A 20,618-nucleotide genomic window follows, 5' to 3' on the forward strand; every position below is an offset into this window, starting at 1 on the left:
ATATTTCTACATTCTATGAAAATTTCACATCAAACAAAAAGAAAAAAGGGAGATGGAATATATATTACACATGTATTAACATTTAGTGTTTTATAGTTAGCAACATTTATTTTGCCAAAGTCTTATCACAGATTATTTACTACTTTACTGCTCTCTTGCTTTATGTGTTATGCACACATATATACATATTTATATAGATTGCATAAGCACCCATGTAGATACAGACATGCATGCTGTACATGTGTGAATACTGAATATCCTCTAGGAAACTTCTTTAAAATCAAACAGATTTCATATAACCATATTAAAACAATCCCCTCCTCCTCCATGCAATGCTCAGTTGACCTAGTTGTAACCTCATTCAAAAATTACCCTTGCTAGATGTAAAAACCCCTTTGTCATTGAACTTACATTATTACAAGCTAATTTCTCCTTTCAAAAACAGAACATAAACATCTGAACTTATATCATTCCAACTCTCAAATCCAGAATTTTTAATTAGTTGCCAAAATATCCATTACTGACTGCCACAGGACTAATTGTGAAATACTGGGAGGGAAATCTGATCTCAATAATCTCTTGCTCAGCCTCAGTTATTATTTATTATATAGAACATCATAAACAATAAACCAAAATATATTCAACACTTTGAATAACTATATGGAAACATATACACAAATATCACATGGTAAGTTATGTGATGACACAGAACTGCTAAAGGTCACACAATTGTAACTGTCCATTTTCTTCATGTTTTTCTACCACAAGCAGCATCTCCCCCCTCTGTCCTTTACAGTGTATTGTACTGTATTTCCCAGCTGTTTTTCAAGGCTGTGGGATTCACAATGGGATTCACATTAAATATTAAAACTAAATACTTTGTTTACTTACCCATTTCAAAATGTCAGGAAACTATGTTAAAAAGAGCTACAAAAAGAAGACTCATGGGGTATTATCCCTCCCTCCAAAACCTAAGGATTTTATTGATCTTTATTAGCAAGATGATCTACTGAAATATCCATTCTTGCTCTTTAGAAATTACATTGATTCTTTAGAAACTGAAAAACTGAATGAAAATGTTCTTGTCTTGACTCTGTATGTAGCTTCTAGCTGATACTTTGTGGGTGGGATGGAGGTTTTTCATGTTTTTATTATATGGTGGGGTTTTTTAAACTTTTTAAAATGTTTAAAGTCTCTCAGAGTCATCTATGCATGAGTTGGGTGGCTATATAAATTTGTGAAGTAAATAAAAATACTTCCTTTTAGAAAAAGCCTGCTTTCATACATTGATACTTTTTCTGGAAGTCTTAATCAATTACTGATTTTAAACCCAAGAATGTGAATATTTGAGAAGCATATTAAAACTTAGAAGCTACAGAGAAATCTATCAGATTAGTTCTCTCCCTCTATGCATTGAGACTATAAGTCTCAAGGAAGTATGCAAAGTTCTCAGAACTGTTAGCTCAGCAACCTTGTAGATGATGCATCCCTTCCTCAAGGAACAATTGCTGGACCTGATAATTTTAATCTGGTCTCCAACTTCCTTTTTTAGTGCTTAGAATGCAATTCCAAAGAGTTTTAGGAGAAATGAATTATCTGGATTCTTTTCAGTTAGATTTCAAATTGCTTTGAGACAGCATTGATTGCACTTGTGGCAACTCTTTTGATCTTTTTTGAGTTCACAATGGCTTTCAGGACCATTAATCATTCCAGACTATCTTTATGGTTTGAGAATGGAGGCTGCTATTTTGTCTTCTTTTCTCAAGCTGGTTCCAGGCAATGTTGGTGGGGAAGAGAATTGAATTCTAGGCGCTTGCTCAACAGGGTTTCTCAGGGAAACTTATTCTATTTCTGTATGAGACCTCTGGAGGAAAACATATGACAGCAGTATGATAATAATATCTAGCTCTATATCTCAACCCTTGCCAATTGAAGTTGTTCAAATATTGTACAAGTTCCTGAAGTCTGTTGAGGTCTGCATGGGGATCAACCATAACAAGACCAAGTGGCCTTGGAGTCATGGGTTGGTTGTGAATGGGTAGTTTCCACCCTTGGTTCTTGATGGGGCTATACTTCCTTAGACAAAATAAGTTGAAAGCAAGTAGTTGATGTGGCCAGGAAAGATTTTATGGATCCCTCATATGCAACAGTTGCACTCTTTCCTGGATTGACAGACTCTCGGGGTCTCTTGAATGGACTACTGAATGCCCTTTACACTGAGTTGCCCTTGAAGATAATTCAGATATTATAGCTGGTTCAGAATGCATCTGTGTAAGAAAATATGGGAACACCTCAAAATGCCTATGTGCTACCAGAATTTCCCAAGCTGCACTGGTTACCAGCTAGCTTTAATTTCTCAACTCAAGGTATAGGCTACATATAAAGCCCTTCGTGCCCAGAGGTCTGTTATTTGCAGGACTGTTCCCTAATTTCTTCTTTACTTTTATTTATTAAATTACCATACTGCCCATCTCACTAATATAGTAACTCTAGGTGGCTTACAATATAATAAAAAGTTTAAATGGGCTAAAAAAATAAAATTAGAATAAAAAGATTAAAAGGTAAGAACCAAGATGATAGGTAGCCTGGAAGTAATTGCCTTTGTCCATACTATAACTCTGACCATGGGGGGCATTCTTGGGAATCAATGCTATCTATCTGGGAACCAAAGGCTGGGTGCCTTCTCTTTTATCACCCATATATGCCATCTAGATAAAAATTCACACATACCCAGAGTCCATTGGGTTCCAGTCTTCCGTCCTTCAAAAAAGCATTGTTTTTCTACCTGAATGGTTCCTGGAATTTTTCCTTTCTCTGCATTTCCCCAACATGTTCCTGTTACTGTATTTGGTTCTTTTGTTTTATAAGTTTGGTACTGTATAACAATTATTAGGTGGATTTATAAACTGAATTGATGATGGTAATGATGACTCAATTTGAACATCTCCATAATTTGTCCAAATCAATCTAATATAGTTCAAATTCCTCAATATCTGATGCCACCATATTTTTTGGCAATGAAATTCCATAGAGTACATAAGGATAGAACGAATCAGAGTTCTGATTATAAGTCCATTTAGCAATGGTATGCTGAAGCCTTTCTGTAAACGCCTTTTGCAGAAACATAGCAACAGTTATCAAAAGTGACTGAGGAAAACAGAAAGTTGTCTCATAGTTTTCTGAATGCCCTTTTTTAGTCCAAATTAAGATGCAAATCCAATACTGCAAATTATTAAACACTGAAGCAATAGCCACGGGGAATATCATATTCACTTTCCTATTACAACAAAGAAAATAGATTGGTTTAGTATTCATTTTTAACACATTCCTCCAATTAACTGAAACATTCATCTGTATTACTTTTGTAACAGGAGGAGTACAGAACATTTCCTAACCAGCAGGCCTTCATTAAAAAGCTGATTTTAAGAATGCACATATATAGCTCAACTAATCAGAACAATCAAAACCTGCCCTATAGAATTTCCTGAATCTGCTAAGGAACATAGCTTTGATTTTTTACAACTGTTCTTTCTAGTTAAAAGATCTGAGCACCAAAATTATTAAAAACTGAAAAGCTGCAATTAGTTTTTTTCTCTGAAGCAACCAAAATTTAAGACATTTCCAACACCAAGACAATTTAAAATCCAAATTCAAAATCTGGATTCATTCTGTTAAGAAAGGATAGTGGTACACTCCATTTACATCAACAATGTTCTTAGTACAATGCAGGGATTTTTGTTGCCAAATTATCCTATTTAGGGTTTCACATTACTCATAATTTGGGCAACTCAACATAACTCAAATAACATTTTCGGAATACACTGATTACATACACTGTTCGAAACAAATGCACAACTAATCAAGTTTTTATTATTTTGACCTACATTGTATCTGAAAATAGAGATGCGAGAGGAAAAGAGCAGCAACAGGAAAAAAAATATAAAGATAAAGGAATCAGTGCTCCAGCTCTGATTCACTTCTTCAATATGAAGCCACCGCACTACTCAATAGCAGTATCTGTTGATATAACTAGACAGGACTTGAACTGAAAGTTCAATGCCATACGAAGGCTGCCTAGCATTAAATCAGACCATTGCACTGATCTCAGCCAATGTTTTGTGGATGGCAACAGCAACACAGGGTTTACACCTGGGACTTTTACCTGAAGATGCCAGGCTTTAAACATAGCATGGACATTACTAATGAGTAATGTTTTATTAATGTTTTACTGACTAGCTACCATTTCATAACTTTCCTTCTGCTGCTTTAATAAGGAAGTATTTTGTTAGACCTAACATATTTGGGCTGCAATGTACAGACAACTATTAGACAGGAGCAAAAAGATGCAGAAAACTGTGATTCTTTGCTGCCATCTACTGGCAGTATGTTTTTTTCAACTTAGATATACAATAGGTCTATAGTTTTTGAACAATCATTCCTTTCAGCAACCTCAGAAATCTAAATATGTCTACGTGCCCTAAAATATAATCTACTTTATAGTGCTCTAACATATCTGCAACTAAGGTGAGAAAACTGTCTTGCCAACTTGCCTGCAGTGGCTTGTTAGCACTATAATTATAAAAATAAATTATCTCATAACATCTAGGTAGATCTAATTAGTTGCAAAAAGGTAAAGTGCCATCAAATTCATAAAAAGGGCTTTAGCTATCCTTTCCTGTTAGTTCCAGTGCAAAATAACAGTTACAACTGTTATAATAAGGAAATTGTATCAAACCCCCCGTAGATATCTTCAAATTTGGGTAAGAAAGACACTTCCATGAACTGGAGTATCCAACACAGGGGTGTCAAACTGGCGGCCCATGGGTCAGATGCATCATGCACAAGCCACACTCACCCCAGCTCAGTGAAGGGAAAAATATCCCGATACGTTACGTGACGTCAACGTAACGCGACAAGTTTGACACCTGTGATCTAACAGTTGCCTATTTTTTTAATATTAAGGCCTTTGATTATCATTTAGTTCTTTACACACCTGACGATTCTGATGATTACAGGAGTCCAATTTCAGCTCTCACGTTTCCCTTTAAGAAGGTACATAGTTTGTTATATCACTAAAGCTCTTAGTCTAGTTTTTTGAGCTCCTCCGAAGACTGTCACTATGTTGTAATATCTAATTGCATAATAAGAAATATAATTGTTATCTAATTAGGAATATGCAATTCATTTAAAAATTAATGAAATTCCTTTGGAGTAGTAATTGCAGCAAAGTTCTTTTTATGAAATTGAATGATATTTCACCCTTATAAAATTGCCCTTCTGATAAGATCCAGCAGAGTGGCTGTACTGCAAGTCTCTTTAATCAAATAAAATTACACAGTGGGACTTTGGAAGCATCCCATCTTTGGCATGGCCCCTCCCCTCTGGAACAGCATTCCCCAAAATCCATATGGCTCCCATCTTGATGATATTCAGAAAATGGGTTTTTTCCCCAGGTCTTGGGGTAAAGAAGCTGTTGAGTTCCTTTCAGATTTTGAGTTGTTTGTATTCCTTTTCCCCTTTTGCGTACATATCACCTGTTTTTATTGTTTCTTGCTTTTAAAGTATAAAAGTGTCTAGTCATTTAGAATCAGATCATCCCTATATCATGTAAATAGAGTGTAAAAAAGCAAATATTAAATATAATCATATTTACTCTAAGTAACATATATTTTATTACCTTTATGTCCTGTCCCTCTCCCCTGCTTTTTTATATATGGCTGTGGGCAAGCCATTAAAATACCTAGTGCAGCTTCAGCCTGAAAAGGGTTGTGTATCCGCACTTTATAACTGTACCAGAATATACTAGAAGTTATGGCAATCTTTAGAAATAGCACTTTGCAATTTTATATTCGGCTGAGTTGTACACACAAAATTGATCTACATGGCAACTTTAAATTCATCATCTGACTGCCCCTTTTTTATGAGCAAGTGCTTAGTCTCTACTTAACACTACATTTCAGAAAACACAGAATGGCTTCAACATTTCACCTGAAGTTGTAGTCATACCATATCTTGTCCCTGAGTTTGCCAGAGACTGGTGAGATGGAATGGAATGGAATAACAGAACTGGAAGCGTCCTTGGAGTCTTCTACTTTAGGGGATTAGGGGACTGGAGGCTAAAACATACAACGAACGATTGCAGGAATTGGGCTTGGCTAGTCTAGTAAAGAAAAGGACCAGGGGAGACATGATAGCGGTCTTCCAATATTTGAGGGGCTGCCACAGAGAGGAAGAGGTCAAGCTATTTTCTAAAGCGCCTGTAGGCCAGACAAGGAATAATGGATGGAAACTGAACAAGGAGAGATTCAACTTGGAAATAAGGGGAAACTTTCTGACAGTGAGAACAATCAACCAATGGAACAGCTTGCCCTCGGAAGTTGTGGGAGCGCCATCACTGGAGACTTTCAAGAAGAGATTGGACTGCCATTTGTCAGAAATGGTGTAGGGTCTCCCACTTGGGAGGGGAGTTGGACTAGATGACCTACAAGGTCCCTTCCAACTCTGATTATCTGTTAAATCTATTAGTCAGCCCCCTGCTCAAGCAGGAGAACCTATACCATTTCAGATAAGTGACTATCTAGTCTCTTCTTAAAAACCTCCAGTGATGAAGCAACCATGATATCTGAAGGCAAACTGTTCCACTGGTCAATTGTCCTCACTGTTAGAAAGTTTCTCCTTAATTCCAGGTTGCTTCTCTCTTTGATTGGTTTCCAACCATTGTTTCTTGTCCTGCCCTCTGGTACTTTGGAGAATAATTTGACCCCCTTGCCTTTGTGGCAGCCCCTCAAATACTGGAATACTGCTATCATGTCACCCCTAATTCATAAATTGCACCTGACCAACAAAGCCATCAAAATAAGTGGTCTTGTGTGAGGAAAATTCTGCCAAATTATAACTTCTAATATGATGGGAAATTCTGCCAAATTATAACTTCTAATATGATGGGAAAAACTAGTAAAATATGACTAGGGTAGATAATTGTAATAATTATACTCCACCTCACTAAATGAATAGGAAATGAAATATTTTCATCCAGGCCCCCACTTTCCTTCTGGAGAGGGACTTTTCACATACCATTCAAGGCCAAGGACAACATTTGCCAGATGCTGATGCCAGGGCTGTCAAACTCCCGGGCCATGGGCCGGATGTGTCACGGGCTGGCCACGCCCACGCTCACACCCAGTTTAGCAAAGGGGGGAAAAGTTCCGACATGACACCAACATGATGATGCAAGTTTGACACTCCTGGTGTAAGCAATACTGAAGGAAAGTGCTCCACTTTAGTGGGCAGTTACTACTTAAAGGCAAAGGTATGCCACATGCTATAGAAAAGCTGATTATATGTTGCTCTAATTTGACAGGGAAGAAAACATTGAAGAGGGTCTTTAACCACTATTCTGTTTCTAAGCTTTTACATTGTTCTGCTGTTTAGGAAAACGCAAAGAGAGAAATCACACAACTGGCCTGTTGTTTATCTATTAAAAGACACTTTAGGCAGAATCATTCAATTTTACATTCATTTTAAGGAGCAGGTTTTAGTGGGCTGGCATTGGCAGTTTAACACTAGTTAGAATTTTATATAAATTCTTTTTTATATAAAAAATTCTTGTTGCTGCAAGAAATATCAAAACGTTACTTGTTATCCATAATCTTACTTTAATGAATTACAATAATCAAACTTGAGATATGGGCACCAGAATTCAAACACCTAATGAACTGTTTTTTTAGCATTCACTGTGATAAAAATGAGAAGCAGGAGCAGTTTTACAAAATATATCGGGGAAGCTTTTTCAATTAACTAGAATAAGCACTTAGTTTTCTAGTCTGCACAGTACACTTGATAAAGGAGCGCTCTCAGTATTCAGAAGCGGTGCACTCTAAAAAGACTAAAGTGATATTTATTTATTCATTTATATATTTAACAACCATCTTTAGTTCATATTTTCCATAGTAGCTGATGAAATGTACTAAATAAAACAAAAACATATCAAGCAGGCCAAATTAACAAAATGTTTACTTAAAATTTCAGTCAACAGCAATCTATTTTCCTAGATATAATGTGAGAATTAAAGCCCTCTTGAATTCTCAGGCTTTAGCTTGGCATCTAAAAACTAGCAAATTTCTTAACAAGTATGACCCACAAATGTCAGTCCTAGTCCACAGAAACAGATGAAGAAATCAACTCCACAAGAGGTTACTTTATTCAGATTTGCTATAATAACAAAATCTTGCATATCTGATTACAGTATACCTACTAATTATTAATTAGGAAATTAGGAAATATCTGAGCCCCTTCCAAATGTTATCTGCTATGGACTTAAATTATTATTATTAAATTATTATTTATTTTAAAAATTCTTACTATTTAAACATTATTAGATTATTATTAGATTTTTATCCTGCCCTTTCTTAATATATATAACAAGGGCACCAACACTTTTATTATCCTGCTTCTTTAAAGTCCAACTTTAGTTTCCATAGAACATCACACAGAATTACTGAAACTGAAATTCTGGCCACCAAAGGAGAAGAGTCATGGCGGGGGGGGGGGGGACACACCCTGATGTTGGGAAAGATTGTAGTTTTTAAAGGAAGCAACGTCAAGTTATAACAGCTTCCTAAAATGTTGTCAATGCACAGATGGAATTAAGTTCCTGGACTAATCAATTCTAAACATTACAAACATTTTCTTATCAGATTCTGGAGTAAAGCAACCTCGTTAAACACAAGCAAATATATGCTTTTAACAAATCTTGATGCAATTTTTTTTTTTAGGACTTAAAAGATATTCATAAACTTCCCACATAAGGTCTTCTTTTAAGTCCACGTGCTATCTATGTAGGGCTTTAAGCCATATAGTTATTTTTAAAGGAAAGTATCTTTAGACTATGAACTTGTTAGTTTTTAGCAGCATAATACTACAACTTTCCATCTTCCTTCCATCAGTTTTGCAATATGTCTTTACGAGAGGAAGGAATCAAATGGCTTTCCTACCCTATTAAGTACTGTAATTTAATTGCCTTTCAGGGGAAAAAGTAAAAAATAAAAAATTCAATATTTACATAAATATTTATAATATTTACATATAAGACATGCCCAGCCAGTCACATGACCACCAAGTCACACCCACAGATTAGGCCACACCCTCAGAACTGGTGGTTAATAAATTTGAATCCCACCTCTGACCCCAATGCTATCCTTTCGTAAGTGCCTCAAGACCTGGCTCTGCCAGTTAGCTTGGGTACCAATGGAGGAGGAGTAGCTCAGTGGAGTGGCTGATTAAGGAACAGCAGGTCCCACCTTCCCTACCCTGCCCCCGTCCTCCCCACCTGTAATAGTATTTTAATGGTTGGTTTTAACATTTGTGTGTGTGTATATTTATGTATATGTATATGTGAAAGCTTGTAAGCTGCCCAGAGTTATCCTGTGGTAAGATGGGCAGCCAATAAATTAATTAATTAATTAATTGGTTAATTAAATGGATGGTGTGGACAGATGACATGACCCTTTCATTTGCTTATAGTACCTAGAACATTGTTTATCTACTGTCACTTTTAAATAATATTTTAGTTTCAATATAATTCAAGAGTTTTTGAAACCAGAAAGATTAAATTTTCTATGAAACAAAACAGCACTTCCATATGGATTCCCATATCCTTGCTCAAAGAATTATAGGCTGAGCTATATTCTTAATGAAATTAGCTAGGAGCAAGCAAACTGCATAACATCAATTCTTTCAGACTTGCTTAATTAGATTATTCTCTTTCACAGACCTGGACCGGCACCTCAAAGCAACACACTTCATTAAAAATGCAATACAAAATTAACAAATGAGAACAAAACATAATAAAATGCTATCAAAGCAATAATAAAAGCAGTTCCCTATCAGCAGCTAGATCAATCAGGCATAATTTTAGGAATGGTACGTTCAGAATAGGGTCAGGAATTTTTGTTGTCCCTTCTCCCAAGCTAGAATCACACAATATATCTCAGTACATAAGACTATTTTGGTTTTTCATATACAGCAAAGCCATTGATTGCTATTATTGATTGCTATGATATTCGTTCCCATAAATAATGATATAGCTTTGAATTAATTAGTCAATTTTAAGACTGGGTTTGTAAATCAAATATACATACATACCACACATGCACATAGGGTAAGGTTAAGAGCAACTCAATTTAACTCTTCTTATTCCTGTTTTTCTAATTATCCTCCCCAATGTAATGTTCTGTTTCTTACTATGAAGCCAATCATTTCATTTTTTAAATTGCAACTAAGAACTGAGTTTCTAGAAAAGTAATAATATAATATAATATAATATAATATAATATAATATAATATAATATAATGTAATGTAATGTAATGTAATGTAATGTAATGTAATATAATATAATAAATATAATATAATATAATATAATATAATATAATATAATATAATATAATATAATAATAATATAATATAATATAATATAATATAATATAATATAATATAATATAATATAATATAATAATAATATAATAATATAATATAATATAATATAATATAATATAATATAATATAATATAATAATATAATATAATATAATAATATAATATAATATAATATAATATAATATAATATAATATAATATAATATAATATAATATAATATAATATAATATAATATAATATAATATAATATAATATAATATAATATAACATAACATAACATAATATAGAACCAGCTAACTATATAGGAATTCAAATCCAGATTATTAATTGCTTTTAAATGACTCAATGATTCCAACTTACTTTGTACTATAAAAGGCAAAGAGTTAGAGCTAAACTAAACAGAAAATAAATTTGGTCTACATAACAATGTAATGTTTAAATAATGAGATTCTTAGTCTCAAAATATGGATTTAATACTAGAAACATTTTCACCATCATAAAAGAAAATTTTAGTGTTTTATTCAAGACATCAGATGATTACTGTAGAATACAAAAATTAAATAAACACATCAAAGTTTTAGAAGTTGAAATCTCAGACATTGCCTAGTCTTATGTCATTTCAAGATTTCCAAGAGTGAGAGCACCTTGGACGAGTTTCTTTTTTCATAATCAAGAAGTACCTTGAACATTTATATTTCTTCAACAATCAGTAAAAGGCCTTGTTCCAATTTCTATCATAACTTATGACACGACAACCAATAAATATAGAGAAAACTAAGACCCCAAGTAAATGCCATCTACTCTGATCTTTTAACATACATCTGGTCTTTGTCAATTAACCTGTTTTCAAGCAAAGAGAAAGGAAAAGGGCATTGGTACTTACCTGATACGCCCGTTCTCTGTCAGCTGTGAAGAGCATCCAGTGATGAGAGGTGCTTCAGTCCCTTCTAGGAAGGCTGGGCTTAAATTTGAGGACACTCTTCCTCCTCCACGAGACTCCTCCTTAGCGTCCCCAGTTTTGCGAAGCCAAGGTATTGATACTCTATATGCTTAAGCCTATGTAATAACCCTGGCTGGAACAGACCCCCTACCAGATGGAATAAAAGGGAGGGGCTAGATGCTCTTCACAGCTCACAGAGAACGGGCGTATCAGGTAAGTACCAACGCCCTTTCTCCCATGAGCTGTTCAGAGCATCCAGTGATGGGACATACCAAAGCTTGGCACAGTCCTAAGGGAGGGACTCCATCTGGGTTGCAGACCTAACTGTCTCTGAAATAACTTGCTGCAAAACTCGCCTACCAAATGAAGCCTCAGCAGAAGCAAAGACGTCAATTTTATAATTTCTAATAAATGGAGATGGAGAAGCCCAGGTTGCAGCTCGGCAAATCTCCTCTATTGTAGCTTGGGTCGCCCATGCTGCTGTGGTGGCTGCACTCCTGGTGGAGTGAGCGGTAATGCCTTGGGGCACTGGAATCAAGCGAGAGTCATATGACTTAGCGATGGTGGCTCTTAGCCATCTACCTATGGTAGAGGGTGAAACCTTGCGCCCCAGGTTGTTAGGCTGAAAGGACACGAAGAGGGCTTCTGTCTTTCTGGAGGGCGCCATGCGCTCTATTGTAGATGCGTAAGGCTCTTCTTACGTCCAAGCGCACTGGTGTTTGAGCCTGTGTGATGGACCTGAGCAAAAATTTGGGAGCACCAGCTCTTGAGCTCTATGGAATGCCGAATTAACTTTTGGAATGAAGGAGGGATCTGGTCTGAGAACTACTCTATCCAAATGGAAAATGCAGAGATCTTTGAGCACCGATAATGCAGCTAGTTCGGAGACTCTTCGGGCAGATGTAATTGCTATCAGGAAAATTACTTTGTAGGTTAGAAATCAACACATCGTGGTCCTTAGTGGCTTGAAGGGACCTGTAGTAAGGGCCAATAGTACCTTATTTAAGTCCCAAGTTGGGTATCAGTGCACTACGGGGGGCCTCAAGTTCATGGCACCGCGCAAACTGTGAATGCGAGGGTGATGAGATATGGACGTAAAATCATCCCAAGATATGACCGAAGCCAGGGCCGCCACCTGTCTCCGCAGAGTATTGGGTGATAACCCTTTGTTTAGCCCTCCTGTAAAAATTCTAATAACTGCGCTACTGATGGGGAAGTGGGGTCAATCTGAACCTTCTGACACCAACGGCAGAAGCTAGACCAGGTGGCTTCATAGATTCGGTTCGTCGAAGGATGTCGAGCCGACTGAATAGTGTGAATAACTTGAATAGAAAGGTGTTCATCTCTCAGATGTCGCCGTTCAACTTCCATACGGCTAAGTTTAGCCATTGGAGGTCCGGGTGTAGCACTGGGCCTTGAGACAGCGATATGACCGATGATGGGATCCTCCACGGTGGTACCGTCAAGGGGTCCTTCAGGTCCGCGAACCATGCTCGCCTTGGTGGATAAGGAGCCACTAATAGCAGGTCTGCTTTTTCTTCCAGCAACTTCTGAATCAATTTGGGAATCACGGGGAGGGGAGGAAAGGCGTATAGCAGTCCGGTGGGCCAGTGAATCTGAGTGCGTTCAGGTCCTCCGCCCCCTGCGATGGGTAACGAGAAATGAATCGGGGAAGCTATGCATTGAGTGGGGAGGCAAACAGGTCGACTACCGGTTGGCCCAAGTCTAGATCTGGAGTTGTAGCTGCTGGCCATGGTAATGCCTTTGATAGCAATGGAAAGAGGCTATGAAATTAGGTGGCTGGAACACCTAGGGGCCTGCTCCCTTAAGGGGCAGGGGATCCTGGAATAAATAGTTCCCCGGTGCCTTTAGCAAATGTGTCTCCTTGTTCTGTTTTGCTTTGTTATCTATTTATCTATATTTTAATAACTTAAAAAATTTGTAGAATTTAAGTCAATCAAGTCAATTTTTGAATAAAGTACTTGTAATATTAAATGTGGAGACCAGAACACCCCCCTCCAGACCTGGCACCTATATGAGGGCACAAAGGTCTGTAACTGATAATTAGATCAGTTTAGCTGCACTTATTGCCTGTGGAATCCAGCAGTTCAAGTCCTCTATCATCCAGTGCAGAGCTCTTCAAACTTGGCAACTTTAAGACTTTTGGACTTCAACTCCCAGAATTCTCCAGCCAGCATAGCTGATTGGATAATTCTGGGAGTTGAAGTCCACAAGTCTTAAAGTTGCCAAGTTTGGAGACCCCTGATCCAGTGGACTGGAGGCAGGGACTCCTCAGGTCCTCAAGAAAAGAAACCTTGTTGGAAACTTTCCTCACAGACAGTAACAGATACTCAGCAAATTTAACCACGCAGCCTTTAAAATGCTGGCTGCCTCATGGCAGAATGAAAACAAAAGCAGCTATCACCGCCTGGCCTGCTGAAAGCAAAACCGCTCAGCGGGAAGGCGCAGGGGCTAATTCCCTGCCCTGAGGTGTTCTGCGGGGAAAGCCTCGTAATAAAAAGGAAAAAAGGCTGCACTTTTCGGAGAGATAAGCCTCCTTGTTTAGAAGTTTAAGGCAGCATGTCTCTGAAAGGCTTTTAGCCTCAGGGCAGATTGGAAAGATAAGCCTCCCTGTTTATGAGGCTTTAGCCTCGGGAGGCTGGAACATAAAAACAAAACAAAACAAAAAAACAAAGCAAAATGACTTTTGGAGGTTCCCAGGGGGGTGGTTGGTGACAGAAACTATGGTATTACCTGACCTGAGAAATAAATCAGCTAAATCAGCTAAATCGCCAGTGTTCTGTTCTGACCAGGAAAACAATAACACAACCTGTCTGAAGAAAGGCTGAGCTAAAACTGGGGACGCTAAGGAGGAGTCTCGTGGAGGAGGAGGAATGTCCTCAAGTTTAAGCCCAGCCTTCCTAGAAGGGACTGAAGCACCTCCCATCACTGGATGCTCTGAACAGTCATGGGAGAAACTTTGTTTTGCTGGACCCCTAAGTAAAAGCCACTTCTCCATAAAAAGATGCGGTGGAATGTAATATGAATTCCCAGAAGGGCAAAGAGGCAATGAAACATAGAAAGTTTGGTCAAGAGGAAGAGAGTTAAGAAGGCTCCTCCGCAGCTATTCCCAGAGTGTATCTATAATGATACAAATAGTTGCTTTAATTTGGCAAGGGTTCTGTCTACAGATGAGGAACAATAAAGGAAACTGCTTTTTAGTAACTCTCCCATGCCTTTCTTGGTTCCTGGACCTTGACAAAAGCCCTCATTAACACCTCAGCCTGATCACCAAATTATTCAGAATGCAAATATTGCAGAATTTAAGTATATGTCTCCTCCTAGTAGTATACAATGTATATTTTATTATTGTGATTTGAAGCACAAATGTTAAATGGCTAAAGATTATAACTCCAAAATGGTGGCAATAAGGAAATGCACTTTCCAGAACAACTTTCCCCAACGTGATTCCCACTGATATTTTAATACTACAATTCCCAGAATTTCTAGCCAGCACAAGCAATTGAGCACTGAGAAGGAATGCATTATTTATTTACTACCTTTCTTCTATTTTGTTCTTATCCATCAATGGTTGTTTGATCCACTGGTTGACTAGCCTTTGTCCTTGAGGTGTTCTGCATTTATTTAACAATCCAGCCAGTGAATGTGTTCCTTGGACAAATTCTGAAGAATCCTGAGGAGAAAAAGAGATAAAGATGTATGTTGTGAAAGAAGGCACTTTTGTGTCATAAAAAAACAAAAAGTCTTTACTTCAAATTAAAGGAAGAGAGGAAGCTGAGATTGCTAGTCTTCATGTTTTCAAAAATGGTGATCAAAGCATTGCTTCTTTGTTCCAAGATGGTACATGTGAAATCTGATTCCTTAATACGTATTGGCTACCAAATAATTCTCTTTGCAATCTCTGTGCAGTCTGCTATTTTAACTCTAATCTTTAATCATAACACTGGGCATCATTTTGCCTTTTTCTTCTTCTACTTCTATCATTGTTTTCTTCAGTTTAAGGAATTCACGAACCTGCTTGTAAAAAATCAAGGCCCAATGGTTCGTTCTAGGAATTGTTCATCAATTAATAAAAAGAAGCTTCCTTTATAAAACCCTGACCACTGCTGTCTACAAAATGTACAAAATTCACATTCTGATCTTAGAGCAAAGCAATCCATTTTCCATAGTTCTGCCTTAGCTGAATTTTTTTCTCTCCTGTTTTAAGTGGTTTATTATTCAGATTAGGGAGTATTAAAAACAACTGCATTTCTGGCCATTTCATAAAAAAGGAGAGAATAAGAAATTAGTTTTAACATTCTACTATCTTGTATGTCTGAAAACCTCAAATGTTTGAACTTATTTCAAGACAAAACTACAAACAAAATGTCTAATAGACTATTCTAAAGTGGATTTTCTAAGCTCAGGAAAAAAAATGCTGACCTTGTTTAAACCCTTCAGAAAATAACAGGAAGAATGGCAACAGAAGATAATGTTACATATTTTGTATTTCAATATTTTTTCTTTTAAGTACAGTAGACAAATTAAATTTGTCAACAATTTCATAAATTGTAGCCAACCCATTAAAGACATCACAAGAATAGATAAACAGAACAGAGATTAAATATAGCATTCCAGGAGAAAAAAAGACAAAGGGTAAAACTTTCCTTTCCATGCTTATTTGAAAAAATATACTATATCTATTTTTTTTTTACAAAATATCAAGAGCCACCTTAATGGAAGTCAAAAAACAATCTATTTTTAAAATGAATAAAATCACGTAAAGCTTTCAAATAAACATTCAAAGGCTTCCCGGGGTGCATATGCTAATGTTAATATGACTCTAAAACAGGGGAGTCAGACTGAAGGCCCGGGGGCCACATCCGGCCCACAGAGGGCTTAGATCTAGCCTGCGGGACCACTCTGGAAACAGTGAGGGACTGGCCCATAGTGCCTCTGCCAACGAAAACAGAGCTTGGGAGGGCTGCACATGGCCCTCCCAGGCTCCTTTTTCGGCCATAATAGCCTCCTGCAGCCCTCTGCCAGTGAAAATGGAGCCCGGGGATGCCGTTGTGGCTGAAAACGGAGCCCAGGCAGATTGCACACTCCCTGAGCTCAGTTTTTGCTAGCAGAGGGCTACAGGACGCCGTCACAGCCAAAAATGGAGCCTCAATGAGTGACGCTGAGCTGGCCATGCCCGCCCTGCCCGTGCCCATCCCAGCCATGTCCCCATGAGGTCAAACACAACTCTGATGCAGCCCTCAATGAAATCGAGTTTGACACCCCTGCTCTAAAATGTATCTGATAATTTCATGACTGACCTCTATAATTAGCCTCTGCCTAACGAAGGTAAGTTCAGATAGTTCTCAACTTATGAACGGCCACTTTGTGACCATTTGAAGTTACAACAGACCCTCAAAAACTATTTATAACTTGTCTCAAAGTTACAGTTGGCACAGCACCCCTATAGTCATGTAAACAAAATTCAGGAACTTGGTAATTCACCAAGCCTTACAATCAACCTCAGGGACACTGCAGCCGCCGCCTTTCTATCTCCCCCCACCACATCTCACCTTGCTGATCCCCTTAAGCCTGGGAGAATTTTCAGAATTCTGACTACCAGAGTACAATGTCAACTCAGGTGTCTGACTTGATACAGATAGAGGCTCTCAATATAAGCTTATTGTGTTTTTCTGTATAATCTAGAAATGGCTGGATGGCTGAAGCTAAAGTAAGCCTCGTCTATAGTCTTATTTTATAGAAATAAGACTTTGTTAACCAAATTTCGATTCCAAGGAAGTGAAAGGATATTTCTTCCAAACAGCACAATGGAAAAAAATTAACAAATGATGACAACTTCTCCCATGTAGTAAATAATATGAGAAAAACACACAGCAGGGTTGCCGCTGTTCTCCATATCATTAATGTTGGAAAGAAGATCAGTGCTATAAGTGGTTCTTTCTAAAGTAAAGAGGAGCATAAATCCATTTGGCTCAGAGAACAAGCTACATATAAAAATCAAGCTAATTTTTATAAATCTTGAATGGAAAACTACCTAAGAACTCTAAGCAAATTACTATACTCCTTTAATGTTCTTTTAATGACTGTGTCAATAGATACCTCATAGATTTCTCAATGTAGTGATAGAAATCAGATATAAGGGCAAGTTATACATCATACCTGAAAAAGGTTAAGGGCTCTGACAGCAGCGTGATCCAGGGTCATATATTGATTAAGTTCAAACGTGGTAAGTTCAAACTGTCCAAAGTTAGACTCATCGTTTAACAGCTCTAAGTATTTAATCACTACAGACAGAGAAGAGATGGCAACCTGGAGAATAAAAGTTCAAAAGAAGTGTAATCACATATGTATTCAGCCTGACAATTGGTTACTGGGGCATTGGTGGGACTAAATTGGAAGCAATGTGGACAATATAGAGTTTGTTCTTGAACAGCAGTTTTTCAAAATTAAATTATTGCTCAAAGACATAAGTAGTTGCAAATGTTTCACTAGAGGTTTTTGAAAAAGTTAGGGGAAATAACAGAAGAAGGAGGATCAGATAAATATCATACAACCATTATCAAATATTATTCTATAAAGAGAGAAGAACTTTCTGTAAAGAGGGAAGAAGTTTCCATGGCATTCAACAATAATTGCTTTTCTATTTTACCTATAAAATATAGATGAATTTTTTCTAGGGCAGCTTTCCATAATCCCTAATTTGCTGTGGTATAATCGCCATCATTGCCAGACAGTATGGACAGTTTCTACTAGCTCAAAATGTTGGGAGCCATGCACCAGCACAACTGAAGAATATCTCATTGGGGAAGGTTGATGTTAAAAACCACATGAATATCATTCTATGTGAAACTGTGTGGCTGCTTTGCCATTACTACCTCTATTTAGAAACTTCTAATAAATCTTATAGCAATAAATATTAGAGGTGTGTCATTTTAAAACAATAAGAACTTGCCTGAAGGTATTTCTCTGACATGCCTGCACAGAATTCAACTTTATATACTCCTTCTCCAAGAAAATGATTTCTTCAGCATCATCAGGTTAAGCCAGTTCCTTCTCAAGACCTTATGTTAAAATGGCTCCTAGTGCAGTTAGCTATTAACATCAGCCAAAAAGAGCTGCTACAATCATTCAAATAGCAAGCTGTAAAATTTTGGAAAGGTTTTAGGAAAAGCCTACAATATTTTATTAGTTCAGAACTTTTCCGTTAGATTGATGGTTATGAATGCTGTTTAAGGAGCAAACTTCATAATGTTTGTGCCTAGAGAGAAATACAGGCATATTTGAGCATTTATTAATTCACCCAAAAGAGGCATTCTTCCCTTCACTTGTAGACTACAATTCTAAAATAAGTATGCACGTTATCTATGAAGTGCACTGCTTGTTTATGAATCATAACCTTATAGAAATTCAACCAACGGCACACTGTTCAATTTACAAGAGTTTCCATTATTTACAAGAGTTTCCATTATTCATTCCATTCATTGAAATGTAACATGCATATATTATCAATGCAATCCAAGAGAAAAAGAAATACATGTAGTTAGGTGTCCTTTGTGCTTAGCTTGGTTGTTTTCTTGCAGACGTTTCATCATCCAAACTAGGTAACATCATCAGTGATAAAAGGAAGTCGGGTTTGCTCTTAGGTTATACTCCAGTGGCTTGTCTTGTGAGAGTTGGTGAGGGTGGTTTTGGAGCTTCTCTCATTGCAAGGTTTACTGGCAGTTCCTTGATTACGATATTGTTTATGATCAACAATTGTTGATCTGATGTAAATCTTGGAATTAATCTATGCTCATCTGGGTGCTCCCTGTACAGGGGAGGGAGGTGTTTTGGTCTTTTTGTTCCCTTTTTGACTTATCTTTTTTGCACAGTGGGTAGGTAGATAGTGTTTATGTCTATGTGTGTATTGATGGCTAATTTTCCAGTGTGCCAAGCTTCTAGAAATTCCCTAGCATTTTTGGACTTGGCTTGGTCTGGGATGATCACAAAATCCCAATTGAAACTATAGTTAAACATGTCTGTATGTTTTGAAATTAAAGTTTTCATCATGTCTCCTGACTGCTAGTTGGTGTTCATGGATGTGTTTTGCCAGTCTTCTGCCTGTTTGTCCTTCACAGTGGCTGTTGCAATCATTATGATGTATGTTGTAGATGACTCCTGTTTTTTTCTCTGGACTCATCTACAACATACAGTGATGTCTGTTTCACCAGAACCAACTGCTGTTGCTAAATGAGGACTACTTGTACTCAAGTTAGGAATTCATTTGGAGAAATGAGGAGAAAGAGAGACTAAGCCACTGAGAGACCCAAATAGGAATGACTTGTAGAGTTATGCTTAGAAAAATGTTTGTTTTGAAAACATGATTTACACATGGCAAAAATATGAATATGAATCTAAAAGTGTGATTAATTGTATGGTTTATGATTGATGAGATTGTGGGAATTTCTGAAGGATGCAAAAGTTACAATGTTACTGAAGCCAGCTGTTATCTGTTTAAAACTGACACACACTTCTTTGATTTATGGCATACATCCATACCAACTCACTCACCTGCTTATCCATTTCAGGTAACGCTGCACTAGACACACTGTCTTTCTTTCCTGATTGCAGCAAACGGTTGAGATCTTGAACAGCATCCTTTGTTGAAAATTCAGTCTTTTTCCTGTCTGTGATCAGGATTCCTCCCCTTTGAACCACCTTTACAAATAACATTAGGAATAATTTTATTTCAGGTTATAGGTTTAAAACACTTTTAATTGTATTCAACAAAATAAGCACAGAATATGATAGCACCTTACAAACCTGCCAACTTTATTGAGGCACAGGCTTTTGTGAGAAGGAGCTCACTTCATCAGATACAAAGAATGGGTTCGGTATTATAAAACCTTAAAACTAGACATATAATGGAGGGAAGGGAGAAAAATAAGGTGAGAAGAAAATGGGTTTATAAAAGCAGAGAGTGAAAAAAGCTCTCAAAGAGGAAGGTGGAGGCCTGTTCTTATTGATTAGCAAATGTAGTCATTGTCCTTATTCAAGATTTCTGTAATAGATTAGACTTTTCTCATATACTTTAATTCTATTGTATTGAAAAAATTTCACTTGTTATCACCATTGCTGAAATCTGTGTGACTGGTGATGGATTGAAAGAATGTAAATGTCTCATTTACAACTGATAATGTAACAACCTTCTCTTTTTTCAGTTTCTGCTATCACAGAAACTCAT

General features: G+C 37.1%; 1 protein-coding gene across 1 annotated transcript in view; it reads right to left on the reverse strand.

The window, feature by feature from the left end:
* The window catches only part of MSH2 (mutS homolog 2), an 85,468-nt gene that overhangs the window by 54,050 nt on the left and 10,800 nt on the right, over positions 1-20,618 (reverse strand). The window contains exons 4-6 of the mRNA XM_026684705.2: positions 19,946-20,092; positions 17,555-17,704; positions 14,935-15,068 (exon numbers count right to left, since the gene is read on the reverse strand). Of these exons, the coding sequence (XP_026540490.1) occupies positions 14,935-15,068; positions 17,555-17,704; positions 19,946-20,092 (431 nt within the window). The remainder of the gene's footprint in view (positions 1-14,934; positions 15,069-17,554; positions 17,705-19,945; positions 20,093-20,618) is intronic.

The sequence above is a fragment of the Notechis scutatus genome, chromosome 1 (genome assembly GCF_049901735.1).
Source record: "Notechis scutatus isolate UNSWTSFEM ecotype Mainland chromosome 1, rNotScu1.2, whole genome shotgun sequence".
Classification (NCBI taxonomy): domain Eukaryota; kingdom Metazoa; phylum Chordata; class Lepidosauria; order Squamata; family Elapidae; genus Notechis; species Notechis scutatus.